Raw genomic sequence first — 15,122 nt, 5'->3', positions numbered from 1 at the left:
GATCTACACCCTCCAGCTGTGCCATTAGGAGCCCCTTCCCCATCATTTGGGCTCTGCTTTCCTCTGTGTGGACTTGGTTTCAGGCAGGCCCTCGCCATGTGGCCTCAGGCAGCTTCCTGTACATCCCCCCAGCTTAGCAGCCCTCACTGAAAGAGAGCAGGGGGAAGGAAGGGATGGCAGTTCAGGGAAACTTGAGATGCTGTCTCCAGAGGGGCAGTGGGTGCTGGATGGGTGCACACACGTCCTCCATGCCCTACTCTCCCTTCTCCCAGAACAGCAGCCCCCTAGTTTGGACCTATGTGCCTGTTCTCCCTCTTTCCCCATCCAGCTGGAAGGGGGAGTGGGAGGTGGCAAAGAGGTAGATGGTCCTGAGACAAGGGAAGGGTGGCGTGTTTCTCAGCCAGCCCAGGGAAGGGCATCTGGGTCCCAGAGACCAGCCCACACCTCCCCCTGTGGAGCCAGACACTGGGAAGCTGGGACAGACTTTCTTTCCTAAACTCTCAGGAGGAAAAAGGGGTACGAGGAGGGTAGAAGCCTTGGGGCAGCCGTACCAATCAAGGCTGCTTCCCAATCTCCAGATGGGAGCAGTAGGTGAACAGCTTCTATGGTGCTCGGGGACCTCAGAACCCAGCTCCTAGACTTTCCTGTGACGGACATGACATTTGGTGTATCCAGGGGCCCTCCGGTGGCTGCCTGTGGGAACCGGGGCCACTGGCTGGCTGAGCAGGGCCAGGGCTGGGATGAGACAACTTGTCTAGGGCACAGAATTTAAGGAGGTGCCAAAAAACTCCATAATCAAGATAAAGAATATTCTGATGCAGTGTTTTAAAATAAAAATTCGTGTAAAATATTCATGATGAACAGAATATCAGCTATTTAAAACAGAGGCAGGGGACTTCCTTGGTGGTCCAGAGGTTAAGACTCCGCGCTTCCACTGCAGGGGGCGCGGGTTTGATCCCTGGTCGGGGAACTAAGATCCCATGTGCCGTGTGGTGCAACCAAAAATAAATGAAATGAAATAGAATAAAATAAAATAGGCAGGATACGACAGGGCTGGGGTTAGTGTGAGGCGATGTGGCTGAGCCCTGCAAATGTAGGACTTGATCCTGTCTGTATTTGAATTTTGTTCATAATTTTTTTGGGGGGATGAATTTTGAGTTTTTAAAATTGTATTTATCTTGATTACTGAGTTTTTTGGCATTCCCTTTTGTGCCTGAGGTGAGTGCCTTGACTTACCCTGGTCCTGAACCTCCTGCTGAGAGATGGGCCAGTGGGCTGAGATGTGTGGGGGGAGGAGGGAGAAGCTGATACTAAGCACATTCCCCAGCTCCAATGCCGGGAGCACAGACTTGGTTCCAAGTCTTGGCTGTGTGGCTCAAAGCAAACTGCTGGGCTTTGGACAAGCTACAGGCAGGCCTTGTTTTAATGCACTTTGCAGATACTGTGTTTTCTTTTTTACAAATTGAAGGTTTGTGGCAACCCTGCGTTGAGCAAGTCTTTCTGCACCATTTTTCCAACAGCATTTGCTCCCTTCCTGTCTCTGTGTCACATTTTGGTAATGCTTGCATATTTCAAACTTTATCATTATGATTATATTTGTCATGGTGATCTGTGATCAGTGATCTTTGATGTTACTTTTGCAAAAAGATTACAACTCGCTCAGATGATGATGAGCATTTTTTTAGCAATAAAATATTTTTTAAGTTATATACAATTGTTTTTTTTTTAGACATAATGCTAATGCACACTTAACAGACTACAGTATAGTGTAAAGATAACTTTTTCTATGCACTGGGAAACGAAGATATTCACGTGACTTGCTTTATTGAGATGTTCGCCTTATTGTGGTGGTCTGGAACCGACCCAGCAATATTTTTCGAGTTCTTGCCTGAGTTCTGGCTGCCTTCTGTCACAGTGAGAGTTATTCAGCTACTGTTGTATTGAATATCTACATGTGTGGCACTGTATGAGGTGCCAGGGATACTGTAATGAACAAAATAGGTAGGGTCCCTACACTCAAGGAGTTGTTAATTGCCAGGGAAACCAGAAAAAAAAAGCACAACATCAAATAAAAAAGCACTTGCCCATTGCATACATGCTGTGAGAGCAAATAGGTTGGTTAACTAGAGAAGTTACGGAGAGATCAGTATGTGACATTTAGGCTGAGACCAGAAGGATGTTTCTAGGAGGGTGGAATGGCATGTGCAAAGAACATTCCAGGAGGGTGGAACAGCATATGCAAAGGCCCTGAGGTGTGGGAAAGAGCTTGGAAGGAACTGAAAAAATGATCAGTGTGGTAGGAGCTTAGGAAGCGATTGGGAGATTCGTACGAGATGAAATCAGACAGGTAGAGAGGGGCCAAATCACGGAGGGAGGTGAGTCAGAGGCAGGAGTTCGCTGTTTGATTCGGTGCTGTTTACCGTACATTCCTCTCAGATATTTTGAGCATTAAGTGAGAAGCACCCAGTGTCTGCCCCAGAACAAGTACCCCGCGGATTCCAGTTTCCTCTTGGTTCCTCACCCCATCACGTACGTGCACCCTTTGTACGTGCGGGTGGGGGAAGGAGTTGTGGGGACTGTAAAAGTGGGAAAAAAGAGGAGGTGCCTGGGACGGGGAGGTGTGAGGGGTCCCCACGGAGTTCCTCGCGCTTGGCCGGCACCGACCTTTAACAAAGGTGGATGTTCTCGTTGTTGGCAGCGTTCTGGGAGGGTTTTCAAGCCTGTCAGTGAATTCTGAGACAGTGCGTGGGATCTGGTACTTGGGCTTCTACTCAGATTCAGTTTTTAGATTTTTCTTTTTCCCTGGGTGTTTTTCTTCAAAAAGTTTTCATGGAAAGAAAAAGCTTGACCTCTTTGCGCTTCTGGCTTCTGCCGTTTGGTAGGACTGTGACCCTGTCACTCTCCTCCCATGAGGCATTCTTGCTGCCAGGACTCGGGCTCGCTGCTGGCTTTAACCTGCTTCATGGTGGAGCCAGGCGAAGTGTAGGCTTGCGCTTGCTTCCGGTTCCCAGAGCTAGCTGTGGGGGTTTTGTTACTTAATTAATCAGTATATATTTTTAGAGCTCCTACTGTTTGTCACCCCTGTATTAGGCAGTGATGAGCAAATCATACACAGCCCCTGTCCTCAGATTTGCCATTGTTGTAAGAGGCTGTCAGTATGGAAAGAGTTGCATGTTACATGGTTATAAGAAGTTTGAGAACGTACTACATTTTTATCAGAGGGAGTAAAGGGGGAAGATGGTCTTTTCCACTTGTAAAGAGAGAAGCAAGTTCTTTTAGGATGGCATCCTAGGGAAGTGGTTGTGTGGGCCTGGAGTCAGAGAGACCCGAGTTCGAATCCCGACTCTGAACTCAGGCAAGCTGCTTAAACTCACGGAGCCTCTGTCTCCTCTGTGAAAGCAGATAATGACAGGATCACTCATGAAGCTGTTCTGGATAGAGACTAAATGACTTAATGCAGGCCAGGCACCTGGCACCTGGTAAGCATTTACTGCATGGTGGCCCTTTCGGTTATTCTTACCATTATCATTATTATCAGTTTCCAAAGTAAGGTCTAGAGATTCTTGCTGGTGGGGACCGGTGAAGGGCTTTGCTTCATGGTACCCATCCCCAGGTGTCCCACAATTCCATGTCCTGCCATTGCCTACTCCACAGTCCGAAGACCTTTGATCACAAAGGTCACCTGTGTGAGGGCTGCTGGTGAAGCCCAGCAGGGAGGGGTACGCCCTTGGATTGGTGGTTAGGATGCACCAGCAGGGGTGAAGGACAAAAGTGGGAATGAGTAGGACCCCCAGCTGAGCAGGCTCTGAGCTACCCACAGATGCATTAGCCAGCCCAGTGCTGCATCAGAGAAATCCACACGTGGATGCTGGAGAAGAAGACCATACACAGACCCACGTGGACTTGACTTTCATCAGTTCAGAGCAAGGAAGGGCTCACCCTGTCCATCTCCCTGTGATCCACTGAATGTGAGAAAGCCAGTCGTGATGTGATCTCAGGCATAGAAAACATACAAAAATAACAGAGGGCAAAACTTGAGATGCCTCATGGGACCTCTTTCATGGTTACAGCAATTGTTATGAAATATCATACTAATGACCTTCCAGCATTTAGAAGGTATGCATATGGGAAAAATCATTATTAGTAAGCTAGTTGAATGGGGACGTATTTATTCTTCATTGTTGTTTCAAGTAATTAACTAAATCTAGTACTGTGTGTGTCTACATATAGAAATATAATAAATGTATAATAAGTGTGTTCTATGAGAATGGAATTGATGGTCTGCTCCTCAGTCCCCATGCACACAGTACACTTAACATCCACGAGAAACTCAGTGGACAATTGTAACTTACTTCTTAGATCATCTAAATTTGAAAACAAATTCAATCAGTCTTGAAGGAAATCTTTCCAGAACTCTTTGTTTTCCTGCCTTCCTAGGCAAAACTCATTAAACATAATTTAACTATTTCTTAAATAGTCTGGATCTCTGGAGTTATATTCCTGGAAGGACCCTAGAAGTTTTAGTTAAAGGCCAGATAATTTTTTCTGATGAGAAAATGGGAAACAAGTCCAGGGACTGTTCCAAAGATGTGCAGTTGGACCAGAAGCAGGATTTCTGACATGTAGTAGAAAGCCTTGTTTTTTTTTTCTTTCTTTTGAGGGAAAGAGGTGGAGGGAGAGAAAGCCTCTCTTTATAGACCTCAGCCAGAGTGGCGCTGGTACATCCCTGTCCTCAGGGGTTACTTACGAGCAGGTCCAGGTGTCCCTTTGCTAAGTAGCTCCATGTGACTACTCTGAATGTTCTTTTGCTTTCTCCCTCCATTGTCAGTGGTATAAGACTTCTTACTGTTTTCAGTGCCTTTAGCAGAAACCTCCAGACCCTTTTCTAAACTGCTGTTTCTCATCTTCCGTCCTGGAAAGCCACATCATCAAGCTTGAAAAGCACACTTCTAAGCTAATGCATCCTTTCAATTGTACGATGCCTCGAATGGGGCTGTCAGAGGCGTTTTGACGAACACCTGACTGGTGCTGAATTATGGTTATGTACCATATATCCAAGGGAGCCCTTGGACATGGAAGGTGAAGTGGCACAAATGAGATTTTTGAGATATTTTATGAGGACTTCTAACACAGTGATTCTCAACCAGGGCCTCTTGTGCTCACCAGGGGACATTTGGCAGTGTCTAGAAACATTTTTGTTGTCACAATTGGGGAGAGGGTGCTACGGCATCTAGTGGGTAAGGGCAGCGATGCTATTAACATCCTGCATAGTGCGTAGGACATCCCTCGCAACAGAGAATTATCTGCTCCCAAAGTCAATAGGGCCAAGGTTGAGAAACCCTAATCCAAGACCATTAAAGCTAAAGAACAAAGGGGCCGAATTCAGATTACAAACCTAAAACCATGAAAGAAAACACCCAAGAACTGGAAGAAGAGACAGTAAAGAATAGCTGGTAGGATTTTGGGGTCAGGTGACAGTGTATGTTTAACTTTAGGAGAGGCCGCCAAACTTTCCCAAAAGAGTCTGTATTATTTTACGTCTCCAAGACAATGTGTGAGAGTTCCCGTTGCTCCGCATCCTCACCAGTACTTGGTATTATCAGTTTTATTTTTTCTGTTTTAGCCATTCTGATAGGAGGTGGTAGCTCATTGTGGCTTTTTATTTGCATTTCATTAGTGACTAAAGTTGAGTATCTTTTCCTGTGCTTTTTTGCTATCTATATATCTTTTTTGGTGAGGTACCTGTTTAAACCTATTATCCATTTATTTAACTGGGTGATTTGTTTTTTTTATTACTGAATTGTGACAGTTATTTTTACATTCTGAATACAAGTACTTTGTCAGTTATATATTTTGCAAATGTTTGCTCCCAGTCCGTGGCTTGTGTTTTGATTCTCCTAACAGTGTCTTGCATAGAGCAGAAGCAGTTAGTTTTGGTGAAGTCCAGCTTATCATTTTTTCTTAGGGATCGTGCTTTTAGCGGCTTATCTAAGAAATCTTTGCATAACACAAGGTCACATGTTTTAATTATTATTTATTTATTTATTTATTTATTTATTTTTGGCTGTGTTGGGTCTTCGTTTCTGTGCGAGGGCTTCCTCTAGTTGTGGCAAGCAGGGGCCACTCTTCATCGCGGTGCGCGGGCCTCTCACTATCGCGGCCTCTCTTGTTGCAGAGCACAGGCTCCAGACGTGGCTCACGGGCCTAGTTGCTCCGTGGCATGTGGGATCTTCCCAGACCAGGGCTCGAACCCATGTCCCCTGCATTAGCAGGCAGATTCTCAACCACTGCGCCACCAGGGAAGCCTGGTCTGGTGGGTTTTTTACCTTGCTCCTTCATCTGCTGCACATTTCTCTGTCTTCTCACTTTGCCTAACTTGCTGTGTTTGGGGTCTCCTTTTCACAGGCTGCAGGTTCATAGTTCCCATTGTTTTTGGTGTCTGCCCCCAGTGGGTAAGGTTGGTTCAGTGGCTTGTGTAGGCTTCCTGGTGGAGGGGACTGGTGCCTGTGTTCTGGTGGGTGGGGCTGGATCTTGTCTTTCTGGTGGGCAGGGCTGCATTTGGTGGTGTGTTTTGGGGTGTCTGTGAACTTAGCATGATTTTAGGCAGCCTCTCTGCTAATGCGTGGGGTTGTATTCCTGTCTTGCTAGTTGTTTGGCATGGGCTGTCCAGCACTGGAGTTTGCTGGCCGTTGGGTGGAGCTGGGTCTTAGCATTGAGATGGAGATCTCTGGGAGAGCTCTCGTCGATTGATATTACATGGGGCCAGGAGGTCTCTGGTGGTCCAATGTCCTGAACTCGTCTCGTCCACCTCAGAGGCTCAGGCCTGACACCAGGCCAGTGCACCAAGACCCTGACAGCCACATGGCTCAGAAGAAAGGGTAGAAAAAAATAGAAAAAAAAATTTTTTAATAAAAAAATAAAAAATAAAATAAAATAATTAAAATTAAAAAATAAAAAATAATCAAAATTAAAAAATTAAAAAGTACTAAAAAAAAGAAAAGAAAAAGAAGAGAGCAACCAAACCAATAAACAAATCCAGCAATGATAACAAGCGCTAAAAACTATACTAAGATAAACATAAAAATCACAAGTCAGTTGCAGACAGCAAACCCCAAGTCTACGGTTGCTCCCAAAGTCCACCGCCTCAATTTTGGGATGATTCGTTGTCTATTCAGGTATTCCAGAGATGCAGGGTACCTCAAGTTGATTGTGGGGATTTAATCCGCTGCTCCTGAGGCTGCTGGGAGAGATTTCCCTTTCTCTTCTTTGTTGGCACAGCTCCTGGGGTTCAGCTTTGGTTTTGGCCCCGCCTCTGTGTGTAGGTTGCCCTCAGGCTTCTGTTCCCACCCAGACAGGATGGGGTTAAAGCAACGGCTTATTAGGGTACTCTGGCTCATTCATGCCAGTGGGGGGGAGAGGAAGGGGTACAGTAGTTATAATGGGAATGCGGGGCGAGCCTTTGGCGGCAGAGGCTGGCGTGACGTTGCAACAGCCATGTGTTCTCCTGGGGAAGTTGTCCCTGGATCACGGGACCCTGGCAGTGGCGGGCTGCACAGGCTCGCGGGGGGGAGGGGGGTGGGCATGTGGATAGTGACCTGTGCTTGCACACAGGATTCTTGGTGGCTGCAGCAGCAGCGTTAGTGTTTCACACCTGTCTCTGGTGTCCGAGCTGATAGCTGTGGCTCGCGCCCGTCTCTGGAGCTCATTTAGGCGTTGCTTTGCCTTCTGTGGGCAGACGGGGAAGGAATCCCCTCTCCTCGGGCACCCCGAAACAATGGTCTTTTGCCTCTTAGGCAGGTCCAGAGTTTTTCCTGGACTCCCTCCCAGCTAGCTGTGTTGCACTAGCCCCCTTCAGGCTGTGTTCATGCAGCCAACCCCAGTCCTCTTCCTGGGACCAGACCACCGAAGCCTGAGCCTCAGCTCCCAGCCCCCACCTGCCCCAGCGGGTGAGCAGACAAGCCTCTCAGGCTGGTGAGTGCTGGTCGGCACCGATCCTCTGTGCAGGAATCTCTCCACTTTGCCCTCTGCACCCCTGTTGCTGCGCTCTCCTCCGTGGCTCCAAAGCTTCCCCCCCGCCCCCCACCCCATCTCTGCCCATGAAGGGGCTTCTTAGTGTGTGGAAACTTTTCCTCCTTCACAGCTCCCTCCCAGAGGTGCAGGTCCTGTCCCTATTCTTTTGTCTTTCTTTTTTCTTTTTTCTTTTGCCCTACCCAGGTATGTGGGGATTTTCTTCCCTTTTGGGAAGTCTGAGGTCTTCTGCCAGCCTTCAGTAGGTGTTCTGTAGGAGTTGTTCCACATTTAGATGTATTTTTGTTGTGTTTGTGGGTAGGAAGGTGATCTCCACAGCTTACTCCTCTGCCATCTTGAAGGTCCCCCTTAATGTCAATTTCTAATGTCAGTGCTAGAGTATAGAAAATATTGGTATATTGATCTTGTATATTGACCTCACTAAACTCACTTACCAGTTCTACTACTATTTTTTTTTTTTTAAACATCTTTATTGAAGTATAATTGCCTTACAATGGTGTGTTAGCTTCTGCTTTATAACAAAGTGAATCAGTTATACATATACAATATGTTCCCATTTCTCTTCCCTCTTGCATCTCCCTCCCTCCCACCCTCCCCATCCCACCCCTCTAGGTGGTCACAAAGCACCGAGCTGATATCCCTGTGCTATGCGGCTGCTGCCCACTAGCTATCTATTTTACATTTGGTAGTGGATATATGTCCATGACACTCTCTCACTTTGTCCCAGCTTACCCTTCCCCCTCCCCATATCCTCAAGTCCATTCTCTAGTAGGTCTGTGTCTTTATTCCCGTCTTGCCACTAGGTTCTTCATGGCCTTTTTTTTTTTTCCTTAGATTCCGTATATATGTGTTAGCATACTGTATTTGTTTTTCTCTTTCTGACTTACTTCACTCTGTATGACAGACTCTAACTCCATCCACCTCATTACAAATACCTCCATTTCATTTCTTTTTATGGCTGAGTAATATTCCATTGTATATATGTGCCACATCTTCTTTATCCATTCATCTGTCGATGGACATTTAGGTTGCTTCCATGTCCTGGCTATTGTAAATAGAGCTGCAATGAACATTTTGGTACATGACTCTTTTTGACCTATGGTTTTCTCAGGGTATATGCCCAGTAGTGGGATTGCTGGGTTGTATGGTAGTTCTATTTGTAGTTTTTTAAGGAACCTCCATACTGTTCTCCATAGTGGCTGTATCAGTTTACATTCCCACCAACAGTGCAAGAGTGTTCCCTTTCCTCCACACCCTCTCCAGCATTTATTGTTTCTAGATTTTTTGATGATGGCCATTCTGACCGGTGTGAGATGATATCTCATTGTAGTTTTGATTTGCATTTCTCTAATTATTAATGATGTTGAGCATTCTTTCATGTGTCTGTAGGCCATCTGTATATCTTCTTTGGAGAAATGTCTATTTAGGTCTTCTGCCCATTTTTGGATTGGGTTGTTCGTTTTTTTGTTATTGAGCTGCATGAGCTGCTTGTAAATCTTGGAGATTAATCCTTTGTCAGTTGCTTCATTTGCCAATATTTTCTCCCATTCTGATGGTTGTCTTTTGGTCTTGTTTATGGTTTCCTTTGCTGTGCAAAAGCTTTTAAGTTTCATTAGGTCCCATTTGTTTATTTGTGTTCTTATTTCCATTTCTCTGGGAGCTGGGTCAAAAAGAATCAGTTCTACTACTTTTTTTTTTTTTTTAATTTTATTTATTTATTTATTTATTTATTTATTTATTTATTTATTTATTTATGGCTGTGTTGGGTCTTCGTTTCTGTGTGAGGGCTTTCTCTAGTTGCGGCAAGTGGGGACCACTCTTCATCGCGGTGCGTGGGCCTCTCACTATCGTGGCCTCTCCCGTTGCGGAGCACAGGCTCCAGACGCGCAGGCTCAGCAATTGTGGCTCGCGGGCTTAGTCGCTCCGCGGCATGTGGGATCTTCCCAGACCAGGGCTTGAACCCGTGTCCCCTGCATTGGCAGGCAGATTCTCAACCACTGCGCCACCAGGGAAGCCCCTCTACTACTTTTTAAAAAATAGATTTCTTGGGATTTTCTACATAGACAATAATGTCTGCAAACAGAGTTTTATTTCTTCCTTTTTATTTTTTATTTTTTTTTAATTTATTTATTTGTGGCTGTGTTGGGTCTTCGTTTCCGTGCGAGGGCTTTCTCCAGCTGCGGTGAGCGGGGGCCACTCTTCATCGTGGTGCGCGGGCCTCTTATTATCGTGGCCTCTCTTGTTGCGGAGCACAGGCTCCAGACGCGCAGGCTCAGTAATTGTGGCTCACTGGCCCAGTTGCTCCGCGGCATGTGGGATCCTCCCAGACCAGGGCTCGAACCCGTGTCCCCTGCGCTAGCAGGCAGAGTGTCAACCACTGTGCCACCAGGGAAGCCCTTCCTTTTTAATCTATATGCTTTTTGTTTCTTTTTCTTGCTTTATCATGCTGGCAAGGACCTCTAGTGGGATGCTGAATAGGAATAGTAGAGTGGACATCCTTGCCTTGTTTCCAGTCTTAAGGGGAAAACATTTAGTATTTCATAGTTAAGTATGATGTTAGCATTAGGGTTTTTTTGTAGATGCCCTCTTTCAGATTAAGGAAGTTCCCTTCTATTCCTAGTTTGCTAATAGATTTTGTCATAAATGGATGTTGCATTTTGTCAGATGTTTTTCCTATATCAATTGATGTGATCATATAGTTTGTCTTCTTTATTGATATTGTGAATTACATTGCTTTGTCTTCAAATATTGAATGAGCTTTACATTCCTGGGATAAAGTCCACTTGGTCATTATGTAGTTTACTTTTTATATATTACTAGATTGAATTTGCTAATATTTTGATGAGGACTTTTGAGTCTATGTTTACAAAAAGGATTTGGTTGGTGGTTTTCTTGTAATGTCACTCTGGTTTTAGTTATCTATTTTTTCTTGAATGAGCTTTGGTAGTTTCTTTCAAGGAATTTGTCTATTTCACCTAAGTGGCTGAATTTATTGACATAAAGCTGTTCATAGAATTCCTTTAGTATCCTTTTTAATGACTAGGATCTGTAGTGATTTCTCTTTCACCCTTCATACTGGTAATTTGTGTTGTAGTACCCTCTTCCTCTCCCTCTCCTCCTTTTCCTTCTCCACTTCCTCCTTCTTCTCTGTCAATCTGACTAAAGGTTTATTAATTTTATTGACTTTTGCCTGATTCTTTGGCCAGAAACACAATGTTTCTTACAGTTTTAGCCACTGCATCACTGTCTAGGACAGGGGCAAAGCCAGGAGAGCAAAAGGAAAAAAAAAAAAATCCCAGGAAACTTACCCCCGCTACCAGACCCTTCTATAAGTTTTGACTCCCTTTCATAGCCACCTGATTTTGTTTGAGTCCTCAGTTAGTTGCTTTTTGTATTTTATCCAGAGTTTTTCACTGTAATCAGCAGGAATGAGAGGCTGCATTGGCTTACCTCACCATGCCAGAAGTAGAACTCTCCTGGAGTGCTCTTTTTTGATCATGGACAGTATGGAAAAATCCTTCACTACCTGCTCCTAAGAGCCCTGTCAGTGAGTGCATGTTTTGGGGTGTCAGGTAACTGTGAAGGTATGGGTTACTCAGAGAAAACTGTTTGAGGAACTCTAGCTTCTTTATAGTGAAGTGTCATGAATCTCTTCTTCTTCTGTCATAAAAAACAGAAAGCCAGTTCCAGCTGGCTTGAGAATACTATTAGTTCACCATCTGCCCACCTGGCATCTTTTGGAGTCTCAAAGACATCAAACCCAGAACTTCTGTCTCTGACCAGGAGGGCAGAAGTGTCACCAGGAATCCTTCATCTCTTAACATTGCTTACATGCATTGATTCTGTCTCAGGCAGACCCCTCCAGGGTGGTCCACCATGGCCTACATCCTCCCAGCTCAGCAACCCCAAAGGACAGAGAGTGGCTTTCCCCAATAATTCCAGCACCCATCCTGAAGCTCTCACTAGCCCAGCGAAGATCACACGCTCATCTCTGAACCAATCCCAGATGCCAAGGCATGGAATATGCTGATTGACAGCTTGGATCATATGCCCAGCCTAGAGTCAGATGGGGCTGGGGGCATCAGCCACACCTGAACCTCGGAGACTGAGCAGGGGCTACCTAATGCATGCATTCTCAACCAGGGTGATATCACCCCCAAGGAGTTAAAAACATCTTAGATATTATAATGATCTAACAGATTGACAGTATATCTGTGGGATTAAAGTTTCATGGTATTGGGTAATTAGGGAAAAAATGTCTAAAAGGGCTTTTGAGGGGGCAATAATTTAAAAAGAGGTTGAGAAACACTGTCCTAAAGGAAACTGAGGTGCTGTCATCAGAAGAAGGGGGATGGATACCAAACAGCAAAAACAGCATCTGTCTGCTCTGAAGGAGTCTGGAAACTGGAGCCAGCAGCAGACAGGTGGCCAGTAGGTGCCATCTGTCAGCGGAGTGGGGAGCAGAGTCGGGGTAGTGCCTAGAAAGCTGAACCTCATCTTCAGTCTCCCTGGCCCAGGAGTTCTGGGATTGAAGGCTTATTCATTATGAAGTGTGGAGGTACCCTGACCCAGCCATTCTCTGCTGTCTCTGGTGCAGGTGAAGAATGAGGTGGAGAAGCTCCCCAGGCAGCAGCGGAAGGAGAGCATGAAGCAGAAGATGGAGGAGCACGCACAGAAGAAGCAGCTTCTCGTGAGTCCTCGCCCCTCAGCTGGGGAGTGGAGGGGTTGGGGAGTCTCAGGTTTGAGTCCCTGAATGGTGACCAGAGCTCTTCTCTGTCTACGCCCATGCCCTGCCCTTTGAATACTCACCTATCTCTCATTCTGAGTAAATCAGACCATCCTGATTATCATCCCTGTTATCATCTCCCCCATGCAGCCTTCCTTGATTGCCCTTGCTCCAGCTGGAAGTGAGCTCTCCCATCTCTAGGAGATACCACAGACCTTTACATCCACCTCTCCCAAAGCCTTTAGCGCTTCCTGCCTTGTTTTATAGCTGTTTGTACATCACATCTCCTTGACCAACCCAGTACATCCCTCTGCCCACTTGACATCTTTTGGAGTCTCAAAGACACCAAACCCAGATCTCCCTGACCTGGTCCTGTTCTCGTGTTCTGAGGGGACACCGTCCTCCACTGTGTTGTCAGGCCAGAAGCCTTGTCATTCCTGACACCTCTTTTCCCTGCAATCCTTCATCACCTCTTGAAGCTTGGTTTTTGTTTTTTTTTAATCTCCAAACTCTCTCTGGATCCATCAACTTGTCAACATCTCTGTGACTCCCTAGCCATTCTTGTCTTTTGCCTGGACTACTGCAGTAGCCTCCCAGCTAGTTTCCCTCCAGTTCTTGCAGTTCTTTCTCTCATACCAGTTGTTGTGATCAATACAAATTCCAAATCTGATCATGGCACCCTTCCCCAACAGCCCTGGGCCTTTAAAACCTTCAGTGGCTCCCACTTTGTCCATAAGATCAGATCAGCGTTCTCACATGCTTTCAAGGCCCTATAGGTCTGGTTCTTGTCAGCCTCTCCCAGCTACACTCAGTCCCCTCTACCCCAGCCTCAGTAGCCTTCTTTTCACTTCACGCTCTCATTTTGTCCCACTTCCTCTGCCCCCAAATGCAAAGAAAATTAGAGTCTCCAATTACAAATGTTTTGTATATTATCTGGTTTAGCATTCATGGCTTACCAGGATAGCTGCTGTTTGTTTTCCCCTTTACAGAGGAAGAAGCTAAGGCTCACGGAGGTGACACTGCACAGTTAACAGTGGGGTCCAAGGCCTCAAGCTGAGTCTGACTCCAGGACACCATCATACTTTCCTCCAACCTGCCCCTTGACAGGTTGATTAGAAAAAGAATGCAGGGCTAGGGAGGGTTGGGGAGACAGGCCCTAGTCCCCACAGAGGGAGAGCAGACTGGCTCTTTTAGGAGGCCACTCTGGCAATTGCATCAAGAGCTTCAAAAATGTACACATCCTTTGGCCCAGATTTTCTGCTTCTAGGACTAATCTTGAAGCTGAATCAGCACAGAGGTTCAAGGACATTTAGCTACCAGAATGTGAAGAGCAGCAGTATCTAAAATAAAGAAAACCTGTAAACAACTATTATATATATTGGGTAGATAAGTTGGGTATAGCTAGCTATACCATGAAATATTTTCAGCCATTAAAACTTAGTTTTGATAGAAGATTATTACATTATGACATGGAAAGGTCTTTTTAATAATTTTTAAAAGTTGTGGTAAAATAGACATAACATAAAATTTGCTACCATCTTACCCATTTTTAAGTGTGCAGTTCAGTGATATTAAGTACATTCACATCACTGTGAGTACCATCACCATGATCCATCTCCACAACTCTTCATCTTGCAAAACAGAAACTCTGTACCCATTAAGCAGTAATTCCCCATGACACCCTGCCTTTAGTCCCTGGCAACCACCATTCTACTTTCTGTCTCTACAAATTTGACCTCATATAAGTGGAATCATACAGTGTTTGTCCCTTTGTGTCTGGTTTATTTCACTTACCTTGTCCTCAAGATTCATTCGTGTTGTAGCATATATAAGAATTTCCTTCCTTTTAAAGGCTGAATAATATTTCATTGTATGTATATACCACATTGTGTTTATGCACTCATCTGTTTATGGACACTTGAGTTGTCTCCAATCCCTTGGCTGTTGTGAATAATGCTGCCATGAATATGGGTGTACAAATATTTCTTCAAGTCTTTTAAAATAATTTTTGTGAAACAACAACAGATGTAAATACATTTATATAGGTACACCAAAACCAGTTGCTAGCATTGAGTGATAAGATTAGTGCAAATTTTTAGTTTCTTAACATGTTTCCTAAAAATTTTATTTAAAAGAAAAATTTTAATTTATTATATTTTTATTGAAGTATAGTTGATTTACAATGTTGTGTTAGTTTTGGTTGTACAGTGCAGTGATTTAGTGATACATATATATATAAATATATATATATATAAATATATATTCTTTTTCAGATTCTTTTCCCTTATAGGTTTTTTTGGTTGTTTGGTTTTGGTTTTTTTTGGCTGTGCCCGATGCGCAGCTTGCGGGATCTTAGTTCCCTGACCAC

The 15,122-nt window shown here is 44.9% G+C and overlaps 1 protein-coding gene across 2 annotated transcripts in view; it reads left to right on the top strand.

Moving 5' to 3' along the window:
• Positions 1–15,122, top strand: part of STK10 (serine/threonine kinase 10) — a 120,435-nt gene that overhangs the window by 91,498 nt on the left and 13,815 nt on the right. For both annotated transcript variants that reach the window (XM_059917677.1, XM_059917678.1), the window contains exon 13: positions 12,626–12,718. In XM_059917677.1, coding sequence (XP_059773660.1) covers positions 12,626–12,718 — 93 coding nt within the window. The remainder of the gene's footprint in view (positions 1–12,625; positions 12,719–15,122) is intronic.

Source organism: Balaenoptera ricei, chromosome 3, assembly GCF_028023285.1.
Source record: "Balaenoptera ricei isolate mBalRic1 chromosome 3, mBalRic1.hap2, whole genome shotgun sequence".
Taxonomy (NCBI): domain Eukaryota; kingdom Metazoa; phylum Chordata; class Mammalia; order Artiodactyla; family Balaenopteridae; genus Balaenoptera; species Balaenoptera ricei.
The sequence above is the reverse complement of the archived record's forward strand: the minus strand, read 5'-3'. Positions and strand labels throughout refer to the sequence as shown.